This window comes from Colletotrichum karsti (assembly GCF_011947395.1).
Source record: "Colletotrichum karsti strain CkLH20 chromosome Unknown Scaffold7, whole genome shotgun sequence".
NCBI classification, from domain to species: domain Eukaryota; kingdom Fungi; phylum Ascomycota; class Sordariomycetes; order Glomerellales; family Glomerellaceae; genus Colletotrichum; species Colletotrichum karsti.
In genome coordinates, this window is record NW_024065907.1 from 110,151 (window position 1) to 129,390 (window position 19,240).

General features: G+C 56.0%; 5 protein-coding genes across 5 annotated transcripts; 3 read left to right on the forward strand and 2 right to left on the reverse strand.

Moving 5' to 3' along the window:
• Positions 1-2,046: 2,046 nt before the first annotated feature.
• On the forward strand, positions 2,047-5,164 carry CkaCkLH20_02885 (GATA zinc finger; the record flags this gene model as incomplete). Its single annotated transcript, XM_038885604.1, has 3 exons — positions 2,047-2,444; positions 2,554-2,947; positions 3,134-5,164. The coding sequence occupies 3 exons, from the start codon at positions 2,047-2,049 to the stop codon at positions 5,162-5,164; spliced, it is 2,823 nt and encodes a 940-aa protein (XP_038748803.1).
• Positions 5,165-7,680: 2,516 nt separating this feature from the next.
• Positions 7,681-8,646, forward strand: CkaCkLH20_02886 (uncharacterized protein; the record flags this gene model as incomplete). Its single annotated transcript, XM_038885605.1, has 1 exon — positions 7,681-8,646. One exon carries the CDS (start codon positions 7,681-7,683, stop codon positions 8,644-8,646), a length of 966 nt encoding a protein of 321 aa, XP_038748804.1.
• A 2,701-nt stretch (positions 8,647-11,347) lies between these two features.
• CkaCkLH20_02887 (uncharacterized protein) lies at positions 11,348-13,098 on the reverse strand (the record flags this gene model as incomplete). The annotated part of the gene is made up of 2 exons (XM_038885606.1): positions 11,348-12,288; positions 12,336-13,098. The coding sequence occupies 2 exons, from the start codon at positions 13,096-13,098 to the stop codon at positions 11,348-11,350; spliced, it is 1,704 nt and encodes a 567-aa protein (XP_038748805.1).
• A 1,696-nt stretch (positions 13,099-14,794) lies between these two features.
• CkaCkLH20_02888 (uncharacterized protein) lies at positions 14,795-15,628 on the forward strand (the record flags this gene model as incomplete). The annotated part of the gene is made up of 1 exon (XM_038885607.1): positions 14,795-15,628. One exon carries the CDS (start codon positions 14,795-14,797, stop codon positions 15,626-15,628), a length of 834 nt encoding a protein of 277 aa, XP_038748806.1.
• Positions 15,629-16,293: 665 nt separating this feature from the next.
• On the reverse strand, positions 16,294-19,066 carry CkaCkLH20_02889 (uncharacterized protein; the record flags this gene model as incomplete). Its single annotated transcript, XM_038885608.1, has 3 exons — positions 16,294-16,739; positions 16,804-17,298; positions 17,350-19,066. The coding sequence occupies 3 exons, from the start codon at positions 19,064-19,066 to the stop codon at positions 16,294-16,296; spliced, it is 2,658 nt and encodes an 885-aa protein (XP_038748807.1).
• Positions 19,067-19,240: the final 174 nt, after the last annotated feature.

Consider the following 19,240-nt stretch of genomic DNA (forward strand, 5'->3'; position numbering starts at 1 on the left):
CAGTCGCCTGTCGACCAGTTCGGTTCGGTGCAACCCTCTCGGGAAAGGCATCGTACGGTTGAGCGGTATTTTCCAACCTGCTTCCATCGGTCTACGGCTTTTCATAGTCAGCCTGACAAATGCGGCCTATCTGGTTCCTCTTCACGTTGGACCACGCCGTGGCTTGGGACGGTGTCTGCCGCGGGCCATGCGGAGCTCTGCCTGTCAGCTATGAAGACGCTGTCAAGACGACTCCAACACGAGATGTGCGGACGGGCGCAACTTGGATCCGGATCATATGTCAGGCCTTCGCTCCCCATTACGAATGTGCCCCTGACGAATGGGTCAAAGGGCCAACTCAAGCTCAAGCGCTCGGGAGAACCGCCCGACAGGTATCAGAGTGAAAGAAGCGGTATTGGATGTTGAGTCGGAAGAGGGGTATTCCCAGCTCGCGGGTTTGGACGAGGCACCGACAACGGGCAGCGAGACTCTTTCCACCAACGATTCTCGAGGCTAAGTAATCTTCCATTCGCTGGCGCTAGGAAGCTGGGAAGACCAGTCCGCCGCTGTCGGTTCAAGCTGGGATCTGCCTGTGTTCTTGGGCTCTTAGCGGGCTGGCGTCCCTGCGACGTAGTGGCCCCCAGTGGTCCCTGAGGGGAGGGGTCAAACTGTTGTTCGGTCTATTGTCTGCAGGACGCTGCAGAACACAGAGAATGCGGCCTAGAGAACAAGCACGTAGGACAGACATGCCGCGATGCCTGCCACTTCTTGTCATCTCTGACAGTCTGGGCAACGGTTCAGGGCCTTCAACGCGCATTTGCAAGCCGGGGCAGATGAGGTGAGGGAAGTATCCGTAAGTGCTGGCCTCAGGCTGCAGAGACACCCCCGCGTGGTTGTGGTCTCTTGTTCTTCCCCCACCTTGTTGATAGTTACAACAGCATCTGAATAATTTCGGCGCAAGATCCACAATATCCTTCGGTGCATTTCAGACAGTCTAACAAGATTGACCAGTAAAGTGTTGCTCTTTGCAGAGTGCAGGAGCCGAACGAAGTCTGCTAGATGAGGGGGGAGGGGGCCATTGTGATTCGGAGCAGTGAGAAAGCCAAGTGAGTGAGTGAGAAAGGTCGATTTGACGACTCCACACCCACCTCCCGCATTTCAGTGTTACTCTAGACGGTACGTACCTGACGATGAGCTAGCGCAGACATCCACGTCCCACGCCCACCCGCGTCCACTTTGACTCCTACTCCAACTCCAACAACTCCCACTTCACCCACCGACGCTCGCCCTCCTCCTCCCCCTCCCCTGCACGAGGCACGGCATCCACTACACTACAGCAACTACGTACCTCATCCAGGTCGACCCTCGTCGCAGCACCTTTCACACATACGCAGTACGGATACTCGAGGAAGCGACACCACTCGCGGCTGTTGGTCGTGGTCACTGCTGCCTCTACGCTACGCAATACCGCCCACTATTCCGCCGGCTCTCGCTGCGACGACAAGAGATCCCTTCCCGCCGTCGACCTGTACCAAGTAGAAACAACGTCTCTTCCCGTTTTCCCCTCGACGTCTGCAGCACCAAAAACCCGGCGGCATCGACCCGACAGTCTAGCCATCGAAACCTTCCTCCAGACCTAAACTTCTTCTTAACCCTTTCAAGACCTCTCCGACAAAACCAAACACAATTCGTCGTGACCAGAAGGTCTACAACATCCGTACCTGACACCGATCTATTCTGTGGCGCACCACATTCAACACTCAAGGTGCCTAACTGCCTACCTCACCTCTCCGACCAGCGACCAGCCCCAGTGAGCGAGTCGGAGACAAGCCACCCAGTCACAGAGCACCAGCGCGAGTGTGGGAGTGTGTGAGTTGCAGCCAAGCGAACGTGGGGAAATTCCTTTCTTGTGACCCTCGACTCGCCGAAACCGAACTTTCGCTCTCTTCTCCAGGAAGAGGTCGAAGCAGAGAGTTTTTTTCCCTCCTCTCCCCCCCCCAAGAGTCCGACTTTCACATGGCTGCCACCACAGCATCACCAATCTCGACTTCAAGTCCATTCACCTCAATGAATCCCACAACAACAGAACACGACTATCGCTTCCCGCGGAGGCCTGACGACCCATTCGCCATTACGTCGCAGTCCCAGGCGCATTCCAAGGCCAGCCCGAGCGAATTGCCCGCCGGTCTCCGGGATCTCAGGCTCGACCTCTCTACTGCGTTGTATCCGAATGCGCAGGACGACCTTTTGCAAAAATCGGCATTTTCCCCTTTCCAACAATCGGCCATGGACTCCAGCCAGAGCCCCGAGGAGATGCAGAAGGAGGACCCTCTGGCGATTCTCGTCTGGAAGTTCTTCAGCAAGACAAAGCAGATGCTGCCCAACCAGAAGCGCGTGGAGAATTTGACATGGAGAATGATGTCTGTCAATTTGCGCAAGAAGCAGCAGGAGGAGGAGAGAGCAAGGTGAGAACTGCCCCGTCATACATACCTCTTCTGTTTTTTATGTGGTTGTGCTGTGGTGTGCTGTATGCCATTGCTGACGGACCTGGCTAACCTGTGTGGGATGATGCAGACTCGCTCGATCTGCGCCGGCACATGCACCACAAGCTCATGCGGCCGCTACCTTCAATGTCAACGCACCCAGCGGTATTGCTCAATTGCGCAAGTCTTCGGAACAAAACGTCAACCACCCAGAGCCCATGAACCTCGACGACTTTATCTTTTCCGACAACATTTCCACGCCTGTCACGAACCCTTCCCCTCAACCGCACAAGCAAAACGAAGAGAGGAGCCAGATGCAGCAGCCCTTCACTTCCGCGATTCCCATCAAATCCCGCAAGGACTCGGTCGCGCAGCAGCACTTTGTGCCGCAGTCGGTCCCGTTCCCTCCTCACCACCAAAAGACTCAGGACGAATTCAACTACATTACTCGGCATCACCGTAAAACGAGTATCGACGAACGAAGGGTGAGCCGATTTTTCCATGTTCGAGCCGCAGGCCTGTCCTGCGACGCACCTGATTTTTCCACCCATCCATCTTTATTTTATTTTATTTCCCTACCTTATCTTGCGCACCCCCCTCAAGCGCCCATCGCCACACCCCCGATATCATGTTAGTGCCTTTTTGGGCTTCGCTGACCCGTCCGCACTTAGACCCGTAAACGTCCCGCCGACTTCTCCCCTCAGGTGCCCGCCGTCAACAGCAACACAAACACGCCCAATGACTTGGATGCGGATTCAGAGCTTCATGAATATTCCCTCGATAACGCCAACCAAGCCAACATGACGCAGAACCCGCATCAGGCGGGTGTCCCCTTCCCCTTGGATACCTACATCGAGAACGACCCTATCATCACATCTGCAGGCCCCTTCCAGCAGAACTTCTCCTTCTCCCCTTCCACCTCCCCCATGATATCCCATGGCCCGTTTTCCAACGTCTACAACAATTCTGCGGTTCAGTCTTCTTCGCTGAACCCGTCAGATTTTTATTCTCCCCCAGGATCGGCTTATCATTCCACTGTCTCAACGCCGCACGCCATGCCCGATAACGACAACTTCTACTTTGGATCGATGGATATTCGCGGCCAGAGGTCGCAAGCCTTCCGTCCGGGATCCCAGAACATGGGAAACCAAATGAATCAACAATTCATGTACAACAACACGAACGGGAACCCGATGTTCCCTGCATCGGCTCCCACGACCGACTCGGTGTCTGCCTTCAGCACAGCACCCAGCCCATTTGGACACATCGACCCGACGCAAGTCTTCCAGTCTGACCATCCTGTTCGCTCTCCTGGTATGTCTTTGCCCAACGAGGGCATGTTCAGCTTTGGTGCCGACTCGGACGAGGAGGAGGGCGGGGCATTTGCCGATCGCAACATGGTTATGACCCAAGACTTCTCACCTGGCGCTATGGATGATGGTAGCAGCCTCGGCTGGGATCCATCGCTTCCGGGTCAGTACAGCACGCAAGCTGCACGATACCCCGGTGGACCACCTCGCAAGCAAGTTACTATCGGCGGCACCACGACAGACTACGTTGAGAACAACGACTGGGAGGGTGGCAACCTACCGCGGTCTCAGTCGCAATCATTCCGTCAAGGATCCGACAGGAGAGGCGGGAAGGTCCCCCGCACGGCATCTACACCAGCGGGGCACCTGGGGAGGAACGGAAACCCCTTCGATCGAATGGCTCAATCCTCTCCGAACTCGCCCCCAGAAAACAACGGCACTGTGTCTGGTTACTCTTCTGTCGCTCCAAGCAGACCCTCGTCGCCGCCGGGCTCGAAGAACGGCTCTACGACCAACTTGCAGGCGGCCGCGGGCAACCAAGGGGAGGGTGGCACACCGACGACGTGTACGAACTGCTTCACGCAGACAACACCGTTGTGGAGACGAAACCCCGAGGGTCAGCCGCTATGCAATGCTTGCGGTCTGTTCCTGAAGCTTCACGGTGTTGTGCGGCCACTGAGCTTGAAAACGGACGTTATCAAGAAGAGAAACCGTGGATCGGGAGCGAGCTTACCTGTTGGCGGCACTAGCACGAGATCAAAGAAGAATGCTGCCAGTGCTGGAGTCGGCTCGAGAAAGAACTCGACTCTCGCCATCTCGTCTACTCCCATCACCAACAACGTTACGACGCCGCCAGCCCCTGCTCGGGCTGGCAGTGCGAATGAAGTCGAGAGCCCCGCGAGTGGAGCCCCATCTGGAGGCAATACTGCCGGCAGCACGCCGACGAGCTTCGGAACGGGTTCGTCTAATGGTGCTGTTGCTGGCGGGAAGGGCGTCGTGCCGATTGCTGCCGCGCCGCCCAAGAACACGCCTGGCCCAGGCGCCGCATCCCTCCCGCGGAATGCGGGTACATCTTCTTCCTCTGGTTCTTCAAAACGCCAAAGGCGCCACAGCAAGAGTGCTGGAAGTGACCTTGCAGGTATGGAAGTCGACAGCCCCGAAAACTCAACGGGCTCGCCCAACGAGGCGGCGAAATCTATTGGGTCGACGGGTTTTACCCCCATGTCAACAACAGGCTCTCTTGGTCTTGCAAATGGTCTCGGCATGTCGCAACGTCCCATGATGAGTTCAGGCGTGATGGGAATGCCTGGTGCGCAAAACGGTCCAATGATGAACCCAGGAGGGCCAGCATCCGGCCCGCAAGAATGGGAATGGCTCACGATGAGCTTGTAAGACATTACACACTACTGCGACGACGAGCTTCAAGCGCCCATGATCTCGTCGATATGCGTCCTATTTGTCTTTCACGAAGCGTTTCGACTATAGAATCACCAATGGGGCACTATCCCATTTATCGGATGGAGTTGGATGTGGAAGTTGGGGAATACTGCTTTCCTGCGATGTTTACGAATCTTGCTTGATACCAGACCTTGATATCGGTCCTTACGCGGCGGTTTTTGTCTTTTGGCCAGCTATACACAGAAACATAATTGGGTTGGCTGTATTGACGCAGATCTGCCATCTTGGGTCTGGACTGTGGGGAGGCAGCTTATGCTGCTTAATGGTAGCTTCCGGCGCCGAAGTTGTTGCGCTGGAGATGATGATGTTTTTACGGGGGAGCAACGGTTTTTTCGACTTACGAGCATGATTCGGGCTGTTTGATGCTTTCTCAGCGTGTGGTTGCCGTCTGGACGTCTCCAGACTCTCTGGGCCGGGACATACTTTCAGTTTTCACGCGTTCTAGAATGGCGTCTTTGGAAGACCTGGGTGAGCGCCGGGATGTATTCGGGTTTTCCTCGAACGAAGAGGGGTTTGTTTACGGACTCGTCATTTTTGATGTTTTTATACCTAGAACCACGCATCGGATGATATAAACTGAGATACCTCTTTTCTTTGCTTTGCATCATGTTTCGGACGCCATGAGATTTTGTCGTGATAATTTGAGTTATTAGTGATGATTGTCCTGGTGTCGATCGCTGTTTGCTCTTTGAGTTTGCTTGAAATACCCGCAGCCCGGCTTTCGGCCGCCCGGTACCGTGCCCCGGATGGGACCATAGTGCGGGGTTTCGGCCGGCCCCGCGCCGTCGCCGATCGGCGAACCACCCTTGTCGCTCCCCCACATGCCATCGGCCGCTGGTTGGATGGGCTCCGACTACATGCAAGACGACAAGCTCGATGGTCATTTCCTCTTTTCAGTTCGAGTCTGGTTGGAAAATTGGGAATGAGTTTGTGACACTGCTGGATCGTTCATTCCCCAGAATGTGTGCGATTGTGTCTCTTTTTGGTGTCCGCACCCTGTTGCGCTGAGAAGAGGACCGACCACATCGCGTACCAGACGGCACCCGTTCGATGAGAGTCGCATTCCACGTCGGGACGGCGCATAGAGTTTAAGAGGAGCTACGCGCCTCCGTTGTGCGATGGAGTAATTGGCCAGAACAGTCGAGTAGAGAAGTCAACTTCGAAGGGGTTGCGCGCTTCGATCTTGTTTGTAGTTTGGGCTCTTGTTTCGAAGGGTGATTCCACAGTGCCGGTAGCGCAACGCTCCTGCATGCTCGACTCTCGGTCCTGGACGTGGATCTTGGGCGGAAGTGGGATATGAAAGGAAGCCTGGGTCTTATGTCTGAGGTCCTTGCCACCGGTTACCTTGCTCTCAGTGATGGGTTATCTGTGTTCTTCTTGCTAACCCGCATGGCCTTTTCCTTCTCCGATGCTTACTTGCACGTAGCCATCAGTTACACCCTTTGCACTTCTCCCCTCCCTCGTCGCCTTCTTCTCCATGACGTCCTCGGTCCTCGACGGGGGCGGCTTCGGTTTCTGAGACGGTCCCGCAGATAGTCACGTTCATGGTTGATGGGCTGGCTGGGACTACGGCTGCGCACCACTTTGAAGCTGGACTTCGGTAAACACGGCCATGGCGTCAGCTGCATCCATGGGGGGTTGGGTGACGGTTTAGAAGGAGGCTTTCAAAGCAAAATTGCAAGGCCGCCACCACCTACCTATCTATGGGGCTTGACGACTCAGACGCCTACAGGAGGAAGATCAACTAGCTCAACAACACAGAGCAGGCTGTTTTGCATCCGTTTCTAGGGTCGACTGCATGCCTTGAGCTTCTAGGTGATTGAATGTCTCGACACACCCACACCGACACACTTGCAACGTCAGCCCGAGGTCTTGAGAAAATTTGGGAAGGCTTTTGTCGTTTAAGACGGACATGGATTTCAACGCGCCGTAAATATACCGACATAATTTCAACGAATGGCGGTCAGGTACTATATCAGCCATTTGTGTTCGAACCCATGGTAGGTTGGCAGATATCCTGTCTCCGAAAGGCTTCCCAAGCATCCACGAAGGTAGGAACGAAGACCACAACGTTACATTCCCGCTGTGGTTATCGTATACCTTTGTGGCGGAGATTGCCACGAGAACCGCTCAACACATGAACGTTGTTTGTTAGACATGAGGAGCTGGAATCTTCTCTCTCTCTCTTACGTGGCCGCCCTAGAGAGAATTTGCAAACTATACATATCTGACTTTGTACAAACCTTGGGATGCTATCTCCATCTCTTGTACCAAAACACTCATAAAGACATGTGAGCCGCATCAACTGCAACCTTTATGAAAGCTGCCAGAAGAACATAAAAGCCCGCCAACATCCCGCTTCCAAGTCCACCCAAACTTCTTCCTCAGAAAAAACGAACAACTCATCAACCCCTTTCTTCAACTCTCTAAACCCATCAACAACCGCAAACATGCGCGTCACCACAGCCCTCGCCGCCGCCGCGTCCCTGGCCTCCGTCGCCACGGCCCAGCACAACTTCACCGACGCCGAACTCCAGGAGTCCATCAGAATCAGCGCCGACCACGGCCTCAACCTCGCACTGAAGGCCGACAAGGCCGACGCGGCCGACGCCGACACCAACGGCCGCACGCTGTGCAACTGCAGCACGAACAAAAACGCACCCGCAGAGTCCTACAAGTTCTGCCTCAGGAAGCTCTTCAACGCCCACCCCGAGGTGCCCGCCGACTTCCCGCGCGACCCGACTGGCGCGCCCCTCATCAAGTGCACGCGCACGAAGACGAACGCGCTCCCCTCCGTCTCCTTCGCGAAGCGGGAGATCGAGACCGGTGGCGACGGTGGCGAGTCCGGCGGCCCCGAAGAGGTTAACAACAACAAGAACAAACCCCGTCAACTCGTCGCCGGAGACGTCCTTCAACCCCCCAACCTCTCCGAGGAGGAGTACAAGGCCATCGTCGACATGCGCATGTCCTTCTACTGCCCAGACGTCGACTTCCCCGAGCTCGAGCACCACTGCCGCTCCAAGATCTCCGCCGCGCTCCCGGACTACCCGGAGGACTACCCCCGCGACAAGCGCGGCCTGCCCGCCGACAGCGCGCTCCTGTCTGAGGAGGAGGCCGGGGCGCTGGAGAAGCGCGAGCAGGGCCGTTTCGACATCGACGGCTTCGGGGACGCCGTGACGCGCGGCTGCGAGATCGAGCGCCGCATGGCGGCGTACTGCCCCGAGGCGACGGACGAGTGCAGGAAGAAGATGCGCGAGGTGTACCCCGAGTACCCCGAGGACTACCCCCGCAACAGGCTGGGCATGCGGAAGATGGGGAACGTCCCGGCCAAGTATCAGCAGCTTTGTAAGGGGACTCCCCGTGTCAAGCCCGAGTCTGATAAGACTATCGACACGGCCTGGACGGGATTTTGGTAGATTTGCCTCGTCTTGTCGAGAGTAGAGAGTCGACCTTCTGGTGTGTGATGGTGAGAATCTTGGGAGGATAGATGTACCTACCATGAGAGTAAAGTAAAAGTTTAGTAAAATACAGTCTGACTGAAAAATGCCCGTGTTAGCATGGATGGAGTAATGAATCATGTTCGTGATCCGATTGTGGAATACCATGACGTCCGCCCGCCGTCTTCCAATCCGTTATCATCGGCCATCGATGCTTCGAATCGGCTGGCAAGCTGCTTTCATGGGAAACAGCCACCAGAAGTAACTCCCTGATATGAGATAGCAACAGCGCAAACCTGTTGTGAAGTAGAGATACTCACCAAGAGAAGTGAAGCCAGGCGATTCTTCATATTGGACATGCAAGACCCAACAAGCCGCAAGCAGCTTTTCCCCCGCGTTGCGGCAAAGGGATGGGACGCAAGACATCAGCAACTGATCAGATTTCGTGCTGTCAATGATATCGGCAGTATACAGACTTTCGACAGCACAAAAGCGATCAATGAAATGGAAGTCGGCTACGTGAAGCTTGGGAAGCCACATGTTCAGCATATGAACGTTACATCAAGGTAGCTGCTTCTTTCGTGGACGGTGTGTCATACTTGCCGCTGGATGTCGTTCATGAGCAGATGTGATGGCGTTTGGGAATGGATGTTATCAGCAACTCGCCATCGCCAAAATTGATAGACGAACACATCCCAGCAAGTCCATCATCACCAACAGACACATAGCAGATAGAAGAAACATTCGTATATTCCTCCAGATGGCGTCAGCTCGTCCAGCACGCCGGGTGGCGAGCGTTGCATTGCATCCTCGGGGCGTATCAGACGTTGTTCTCGTAACAGGACAAACATAAAAAATGGGCAGAGTGATGGTAGCAGGACGAAGGTTGCTTGCGCTTGTGCGTGTGCGTGTGAGATTCCCCATTTCCGAATATTTCAATGCCAGAAAATGATTCTTTACGTATTCTGCAGTACGCAATTCGTATGTCTCTTTTTGCCTTCCTCGTCGGGTGGTCTGCTTTCGACGAAGACGGGCATCTCGCGGGATACCGCCTGTCGTCGAAACCCGAACGGACCATCCATGTGGTTTTCCTTTCCCGTGACGCGCATAAAAAATTCGTGGAAAAGAATTTCACCTGTTTCGCCAGCCAAGCCCCCGTAACAATCGTCCCGTCGATTCCACCCTCATGCCGGTTGTGTTTTGGGGTCCCAGACGTTCCTAGAGTCGTATCGAATGCGTAGGGAAGAGGAGAGAAAGAGGCATTTAAGAGCCGGGGTTGGGGTTCATCTGCGGGTGGCGTTAGCGACTTCTGTGTGTGATCGTGGGACGAGGAAAGACGCTGTTGTCTTCATCATCATCGGGAAAATCGTACCTTGCGCTTGCCGCCGGTGAGGGTGACGTTGACGAAGCGGCGGGTGTATGTGAGACGCTTCTTGGCGCGGCCCTTGGGGGTCTTCTTCTTCTCCTGGGGCTCAACCTTGGGGCTATCGAGAGCACGTCAGCATCCGTTCGTTCATTTCCATCGAAGAAAACGAAAACAATATCCTGGTCGTCGTGAAATCCCCTTTTCCATCATGTCGTCGACCGTTCGTCGTCGCTCATGAACTTTATGCCTCCTCTTTCCCGACCGTTCCCCTCATCATTCGGTGATGACCAAAGCTTGTTTTTTTCCTTTCCCGCCTCCTCCGACCGAACCAAGGGCACTCAAGAAAATCGGGCAAAGACTTACGTCTGAGACTTGACCTTTCCGGCACGCGCCAACGATCCGTGAACCTTTCCCATGTTGTCGACTTGGGGGGGGTGTTGTTGCTGTTGAGTTGGGGTTATTCGGGGTGAGTTGTCGAGTTCGTCGCGGGCGATGGGCGATGCGTGCGATGGGTGGCAGTGGGAGGCAAAGGCGGGATTCTGTCAATTCTGCCGGTTGTGGGCGTGGACCCTGGTCACGTGAGGGGTTTCAGGTGGGGCGGACAGGATTTTGGCGAGGAAAAAGGGCGGGCCCCTTTGTCCCTTTTTGTTTTTCGCCTTCGCCTGCGCTTGGACGGAGAGGGTGGTCCGGTCAGAATTCGGAGTTAGGACTTGAGATCTCCCCCCAAGGGTCTGGGCACGGCGAATGAATCATCGGTGAAGGCGTCACCATGCAATCACGTTAGCGAGACGGATTGGGTTCGCCGGACTAGTATTTTCTGAGTCATCGGATTCTTCATAACAAATGCATCGATGCCATTACTTTGGTTTTCCGCCCTTCGCGCTTGTGCCAGGGTATCTCTCCATGCTTGCACGTAGCCGTTGTTTTCTTGGAATGCAGGAACCTCTAAATACCAGACAACCAAACTCTAAGCGATTCATTTTTCATGGTGATGCCCTCAAGATACGGCCTGTTGGTCGTATCAAGCTGCTCGCACAGCAGGCAATGCCCTGTCCTCTTCTTCCTTATTCCAACACCAACCAAGAAGACCTCCCTCGTCCGCACAAGTCGAGCTGTTCAATCACTCCTCCAATGCCTCCGGATAAAGGTATGCTACCTAACTCAGGTAGATGACCCGGCCAAGTATAATTCGTCGTCATAGTCATCGTTGTTGACGCCGTGGTCGTCGTCCGTTATTATCTTCGTCGCCCCACACAAATAAGTCACTGATGTCGTAGCGGCATTGTCGTTGCACGTAGCCGTACTCCTGCCACTTCACTCCGAATCTCCGGTCAGGTCGACCACTCCGTGAGTAGAGGCCGTCGGGGTCAAGCCAAGGGGGAGGTTCGGCTTCGGATAGGCGCAGAACCCGTGGCAAGCATTGCACTTGTTCATCTCCTTGGCCAGCATGTCCGCGAGCGAGGCCGGGTGTACCACCAAGTCCTTGGACCGGAGGTTCTCGTTGATGAAGATGAACGGTCCGCGGTACTCGCCCAGCATCACCTCGGGCAGGAACTCCAGCTCGTGGTTGGTGTTCTTGGAGGCGACGGCCGACCAGGCGGTCCTGACGCGCTCCTCCGTGCGGAACTCCCACGTGCTCTCCCAGCTCGCCGTTGTCGACATGGTGTCGACCGTGTAGCGGAAGACGGCGGCGCCGAACTGGTCCACCTTATACAGCTCCAGCATCTTCAGCGCAGGCATCTGCTTCGCGGCGGTGGCTGTGAGATGCAGGACCTTGTTGATCTGCTCGGGTTCAATGCCGGATAACATGGTGTGAGAGGTGAGGGTGAGTCTGCGTAAATTCGTCCATACGGGCGGCTGGGTCTTGTTGGAGAGCAAGCTGCCGAAAAAGGTGGATGCATCAGCCATGTTGGATACCGCCATCTCTTCCGCTTGAAGGCTTAGATAGGCCAGGTTCTTGGCGAGACTTCGACATTCTGTCCTCTCAGGAAGAAACGGATCCGTGTCCAAGGGGTCGATAGGGGCATCACTTTCGTCTCCACTGGTGTTGGACTCGTCGTCGCCCCCATTGTCTTCGTTGTTGTCCGGATACCCGTCATCATGGTCATCATTGTCGTCGTCTGATGAGGAAGAAGACGACGAATCTGCGTCCTCCCACTCTTCGCCTCCGGCTCCATCGTTGAATGCGTCGAAGTGCTCAAAGATACTGACCCGATTTATGTGTGATGGATAAAAGGGCATGGTCCGGGCGAGATCTGTAGACGTCAGTGTCGTCCTCACAACATCCTTGCATAAACCATACCTGAATCGACTTCTAGCTGCGACTCCATATCGATCTGATGCCACGGCTCATATCGAATCTCCCGCAGCTTGGGTAGACTCGAGAAGATGGTGAGAAGCGCATGAGAGGAGAAGTTGCGATGGTTCTTTCTGAGGATATGACAACTTGAGACGACGGACACTTCCGGAAGGCCGTGACGTCCAACCTGCTCGCATCCGGCCGTGATCCAAGAGAAGTCGAGTTCGTGACTGAAGAACCGCGACTCGCTATTCTCATCCAGCCCCGCCTCTCCAAAGAGCTCGGGCTTGTCACTCGGCGACGCTGCGCCCAGCTCCAACTCGATCCCCTCAGGACGTTCCAACGTCCACTTGCTCAGGATGTCGAACAAGTTCCAAATCCCCCGCGTAAACATGACTTCGTTTTCGTCCATCTCGATGTCCGTCTCGGGTACCTTGGCCAGCTTCTTAGAATAGCGGGGTAGCTCGACGCGCAGCGACACTCGGCGGAGAAGCGAGCGGCGGCGGGGGTCCTTCATGATCTGGTCGAAGCGCGAGAGGTCCCTAGCCGAGCCGACCTCGAGAGTCCTGAAGTTGTGCTTCTCGATGAAGCACTGCCACTGCTTGCAGACGACGGCGTAGCCGCCCATGCCGCGGCGCCTGCTGGCCTTCTTGCCCTTTGAGGCCTTGGACCTGTTGTACTCCTGGGCGCCGATGGCTACGTAGTCCATGATGAGCCCTCTGAGCTCGGCCGGGAGGCCGTTCCACGTCGCCATCGGGTTCTTCATTTCGGTTCTGCAGGTGTCGTGGTGTTGAGAGTTGCGCCTGGTCCTCTTGAGCGGACGTTGTTTGTGAGTGCGTGACTTTGGCATGACGCTACCTTGAGTGAGAGGTGAAATTTCAGCGGGGTCTGCGGACGGAGATGAGTGCAGCCCTTTCTTCACCGCGAAAAAATGCGGCCGCAAAAGTAGGTAGGGTTTCCGAATGTAGGATCAAACGGTGTGCCAATTTTGATGATTCCCCTCGTCATATATCGTGTCGCGTCGTCAACTGAAGGGCTCGAAATTGAGCGTTGTCTTCGTGTTAAGGGTGCGCCTTTCACGGGTCCCACTTAAAAAAGAATTTCTCAGCCAATAGACGCCTGCTAACGACATTCGGCGTTGTCTCCCAGCGATGTCTCTGTTTCTGGAATTTCCCAAGTATTCAGGTACGAAAATGCCTTCCATGCCTACCCAGGTTGGCAGGCACGTACTTAGGCTAAGGCGACTATTGCGGTCATCAGTACGATCTGGATGGCTGGACTTAGACCCAATACTACGACGACAAGGACGACAACACCAACAACGATGCTGCAACAACGACGACACTAATCACACCAACGATATAACACAATGACAATACGAGGGGGTTGACTCGACCTGATGCAGGTGTGGTTCCGTCCTAAAAAGAAACACACAGTGAGACCCTGGGCTGATGTGTATTTTGAAGGCGCAAACTGACTCTCACAGTCGTTCATCCAGTCATCCTACCTACCAACCCGTCATCCAACACAGAGCAGAAAATGATCATGCAACGCCCTTCCCTGCAAGAGCAGACACCAAATTTTCCAGTCTAACGGAATTCGTTATTGGCAGGCCGAAGCTTTTACACCAAAACCCCCCAAACCCAGAACCTGCCACCTCGCATACCGCGGCGGCGGCGGCGGCGCCTAGACCACCACCTACCCCCGGCCTGCCCATGCAATGCCCGCCCGCATGAGCTCTCGCAGTCTCCCCATGTGGAACCCTTTTCCCTTCGGTCCTTCGGCGCTAGGCGACGTTTGGTCTTATCAGATCTAAACCCACCCCGCCCAATAGGTACCCAGCGTCTCATCCCAGACATCACATGCCCTCCGCAGTGGTGGTTTGCCTGCCTGCTTGCTCGCTCGCTCGCCCTCTGCGCCGGCGGAGTTTCGCTTGGCCAAACCGGTAACCTACCTACCTAACGTGATCTCCCACCAACCAACCCCAGAAACCTGCGCGCGCCGCCGCTACAGAACCCGACTCGTTCAACTGCACCCCGTCTCCTGATCAAGGGCTCTGTTGCGATTCGTAATTGCAATCAGCGGGTCCCCGACTGGGAAAACCAACTACTACTACTACTACCTACGCCTCACCACTCAACCCACGCCGCCGCGGCCACCGACCGAGAAAAGAAGGGACGCCCAAAAGCAGGCATCGTCCCCGGTGCAAAATACTTGATATAATCACGCAGACCACCCCCGAAAAAAGATCTTGGCTCCCCTAGCCCTTTCCGATCCCGCCATCCCACCTCGTACGATCGATTCCGTCCTCCCCGACCCGACCGACCGACCGAACCTGACGCGAAGAAGAAGAAGAAGACGGGCCCCGCGATACAAAACCCTCACCATCCCCGCCTTCCAGCTACATCCTTCACATCTCCTTCCACCACCAGCGCGACCACCTTCGTCCCACCTCGCCAAAAATGAAGCCCGCCGCCCTCCTCTCCCTCGCAGCCACCGCCACGGCGGCCCTGCACCCAGGAACCCCCCAACACATCCTCCAAAACCCCTCCGCCGACGATGATGCCTCGACCTCCCGCATCCCGACCTCCTACGAGTCCGCCGTCATGGCCCGCCGCATCCTCGCGCACACCAAGCTCGCCGAGCTCTCCACCGTCTTCCCCGCCGGCGCCCGCTCCGCCTCCGGCACCGACCTCTCCGGCGTCCCCATCGGCCTCATGGACTACGTCGCCGACTGCGAGGACCAGGGCGACCCCACCATCCTCGCCATCACCATCGCCACCTCCTTCAAGAACGTCCGCGCCGGCTCCAACATCTCCCTCTCCATGCACTGGGTCCCGCCCTACCCGCCCGCCAAGCGCATCTCCCTCCTCTCCTCCCTGAAGAACCGCCTCTTCGGCTCCTCCTCCTCCTCTGAGGATAGCAGCAGCACCCCCGACACCGTCCCCTACTCCGCCGCCAACCTCCCCCGCTTCTCCCTCATGGGCTACCTCGAAAAGATCCCCGCCGACCCCGTCGCCGCCGTCAGGCTCGCCTCCTGCTTCGTCGCCAAGCACCCGGACAGCAAGTACTGGCTCCCCGGCAGCCCCGTCCACGAGTCCGAGTGGGTCCGCCTCGTCGTCACCTCCGTCTACTGGATCGGCGGCTTCGGCGACCGCGCCTACATCGGCTGGATCCCCCTCGACGAGTGGCGCCGCGTCACCCGCGACGAGTACGAGGCCATCAAGCTCCCCGGCGAGGAGCGCGGCTGGAAGGAGTGGAGCGTCGACAGCTGGTTCGACGGGAGCGATCTTTGAGGAGCTAGCTAAGGTACCCAGCTCGGAGCGTTGTGTAGCGTTTTTAGATGAAAGAGGAGGATATTTGATTTTTTTCTACGGGATGATACCAGTATAAAGCCCAAATTGTGAAGAGATGCGAAAGAATTATGGTGTGGCTTATCTACTTCGAAGTATCTTTTTTGGCTATTCCATCCGTCGGGCCTGCAGTGCCACCATGCGTGCCGTTCTCTTACCTACTTTGCGCCCAACGGTTCAAGCCACAATTGAAGCTTCTCCGCGTTCCGTGCGACGTTCCATGCGATGGAATGTCTCACACAGGATAAGATAGCGTCCAACTTGTCACGACAAAGGAGAGAGAGGAATTTCCTTCATTACGTGTGTATATTTCATAGGGGTATCTCACACTTTTCCGCTTTTTTCACGTTAAAAGACATACAGACACCTTTCGTTCCGCCCTTCGCTTCGTCTCGTCTCGTCTCCTCTTCAGTCGTTCCGTCAAAAAAGAGAAAAGAAAAGATCGCTATGTATGTCCGCTCGTATGTGTGTGCGTTTTGTAACGTTTGTGCGTGTGTGCGCTGTGTTGACCCCCGTGTATCCCTTCCAAAACCTACTTTACGCCCCATCGCATTTTCTCAATAATAAGTGGTGTTTGTGACATGTACAGACGAACAAAAGTCATACTCTCAGTCAACACGAATGATGACCTTCCACGCCAGCGCCCCGGCCTCTCTGATGGCGCAGGCGAGGCATCCCCGGCGGCGGCGCGAGATGATGGCGTTCCAGCCCTTCTCTGCGCAGAAAGCGCGGACGAGGATCTCCATGTCGCTCCCGAACTGGCGGCGGCGGGACTCGAGGTGCATCTTGGCCGCCGCGAGGCTGGCGCCGTTGGCGGTGCGCTCGAGAATGGGCGAGGTGGGCGTCTCCTGCGTCGGGGCCTGGCGTGCGATTCCCGTGATGCAGTCGATGACCAGGACGCGGGGCGCCGTGTTGGCGTTGGTCGTGGGGGTGAGGGAGGGGCGTCGGACGGAGGCCGTGTTCTGGAGGAGGTCTTCTAGGGAGGCATCCTGCTTGTCGAGGAGCTCGGAGAGGTGGATTACGGTGTAGGTGAACATCTTGTGCAGGGGATGTCCTGGGAAACAGGGTCAGTATGGATACGTGGCTGCGCTGATCTGGCGAGTGAGTGGGTGGCTTACCCGTGATGGTGGCAGGGCTGGAGCTCTTGCCCCCGATGCCGGTGCCGTCCACATCGATCTGCTGGATTGTTGGGCTTGAAGGTGATCTCATCACCTTCACGTGAGACGACGGAGCACATGGATGCGCCGTGACAAAGTGAATGTCGTTCGACAATGCCAAGTTGTACTGCTTGGCCTCGCCGCCGTTGGGGCCGACGGAAAACGAGATCGAAGCCGGGTAAGTGTGGATCTCCGAAGCTCTTGTCACATCAGTGAGAGGAGTCAAAATTTCCTCCGTCGGCGTGGTATGGACCGAATCCACAGGAGCAAAGAGGTTGAGCGACACTAGCTCAGTACTCAAGCTGGGTGGTGGCTCGACGTAGTTGTTCTCGTAAGGGATGATGAAGTCTGCGGGCAACACCGAACTGGGGTCTGCGTCTCCTAGCACGCAAGACTCCCGCTCAACGTGTGTCTTACCCCAAAGTCTCGCTTGTCTGCCGGTCTTCTTCATATCCGCTATCACCACAGTTAGCAATTTCCTCCAATGTCAACGATGAAAAGGTTTACCGGAAACATCCGCCACGTCAATGTTGATCCAACCATCAGCGTGGCCTTGAGGCGTGATCTCGCTCGAAATCCAGCCCATGCACTGAGCAGAGCCCTTACCAGCCGCCAAGACACGGCCAACGATGCAAGCTGTGCTCCAGAAGCTCTTCCCTCGATAGACGAAGCCACCACACAGGTTCGCCATCGGCCCCAGCTTTTCCATGGCCTCCTTGTCGTTCTCCAGCAAAGTGGACATGATCAAGTGGTAGAGTCCTTCTCCCGGGAGCATCAGCCCGGAGACATACGACTTGGACAACCACCCAGACGGATGAAGGGCTGCGGAAATCTTGCGCTTCCCCGAAGGATGCCGGGTGACGCTTGCTTCAGCCCGGCCGCCGCCGAAATAGGACGATCTCCGGGTATCGATGCTCAACGGTGTTTCTGAAGGCGTGTGAATAGGCGTTGCCTCGGAAACCTTCCCAACCGTTTCTTCGATCTGCTCTGCGTAATTTTCCGAATCGATATCGGGCCATCGGAGTTTCCTCGCGAAGTGCGTCAGGCCGTTGACCTGCCTCTCGCTGTACCGCCCCTGAATGGTATAGATGGACATGCTGTCCCCTGCATTGGTGTGGTTGTTGTGGTGCAGGCTCATCTTGCCGGTCAACGAAGCCAGCCAGCCTCCGGAGTTGCGCTTCTGGCCCACGTTGGCCGGGTCAATCTTGGCCTCGACAATATCGATATTCTCGAGCCAAGCCCGTGCCAAATGTAGTGACCACTTAACCGACTGATTGGCGTCCTTCTCGAAACGATGTATCTCAGCGGGTCTAATACTCTCGATGCCCAATTCTTCGCCCTCGGTGATGGCGTCTAATCTTATTAAAAGCTCGCAGGAGAGAAGTATCTGAATCAGCAACCAATATCTCTCCTCTTTGCGCTCCTCGTTGGTCTCGGCATCGTCAATGTCATTTTCGGTTTCCAGTTCGTCGCCTTCGAAGGAGCCCCACAGTATCTGACCAAGGCGAATCCTCCATTCGACATGCGAGAAGTCGATCCAGACGTTCGGCGCGGCAAGAACCTTGACTAGCGCCTGGATCTGAACGGAGAGGCTGTAAGGGTCCTGGTGATCGACGACTCGGGTTGGTGGGTGCAAGATACCAAGGAACAATTCGTTGTATAAGGTGTGATGGATCTTTCTGTGTATTCTGTTCTCCTTGTACCTGGCACCATTTTTAATGAGCTGGTCCAAGATGCCCGACTCCTCCAAGCGTCGCAGACCATCCTTGGAGGCCAGCAGCTTCTGACGGGCGTCGATGATGGCATTGGCCTTGGACCCGAGGGTGCCGAAACCGAACTGCTCTTCCTGAAGCGCATCGCCGACAGGGAGCTCCAGAGCTGCCTGATAGCCCATGGTGCCCTTCTCCAAACCCTGCATGCTCAGCATATTAGGCCGTTCTCGACATCGCGGGTAGAAGTGGGCTCGCTTCCGCTCTCGGGCGCACTTGATGGCGGCCGGGTTGCTGTTCATATCCCTGGTGATATGAGGCCATGCGGTGATGCAGCTCCAGGCGGCGTCTTCGATCTGGACATGGTCGGTCAAGTCGCGAATCTCTAGAGACTCGTCCCAGGGAAAGGCGACGGAGGGGTGAGGGGCGCCGGTGTAGTGGCCCTCGGAGCGGGCAAAGTACTGAGGAGCTCCGGAGAAGAGCTTCTCAATGTCGTCGTCGCTGAGGGTCGCCATGATTCTGGTCAGCTTCAAGACTGGTTTGGCCGGCGGGCCATTGGCTTGGTCGCTGTCGACTGGAGGCGGGGAAGGAAGTGGCTTGTTGGGGTTAAGAGGGGGCGGCGATCGAGAGGAACGGGACTCGGCACTGCTCTGCGGAGGGGAAACCTGGGGTTTGCTGGTGAGACACAA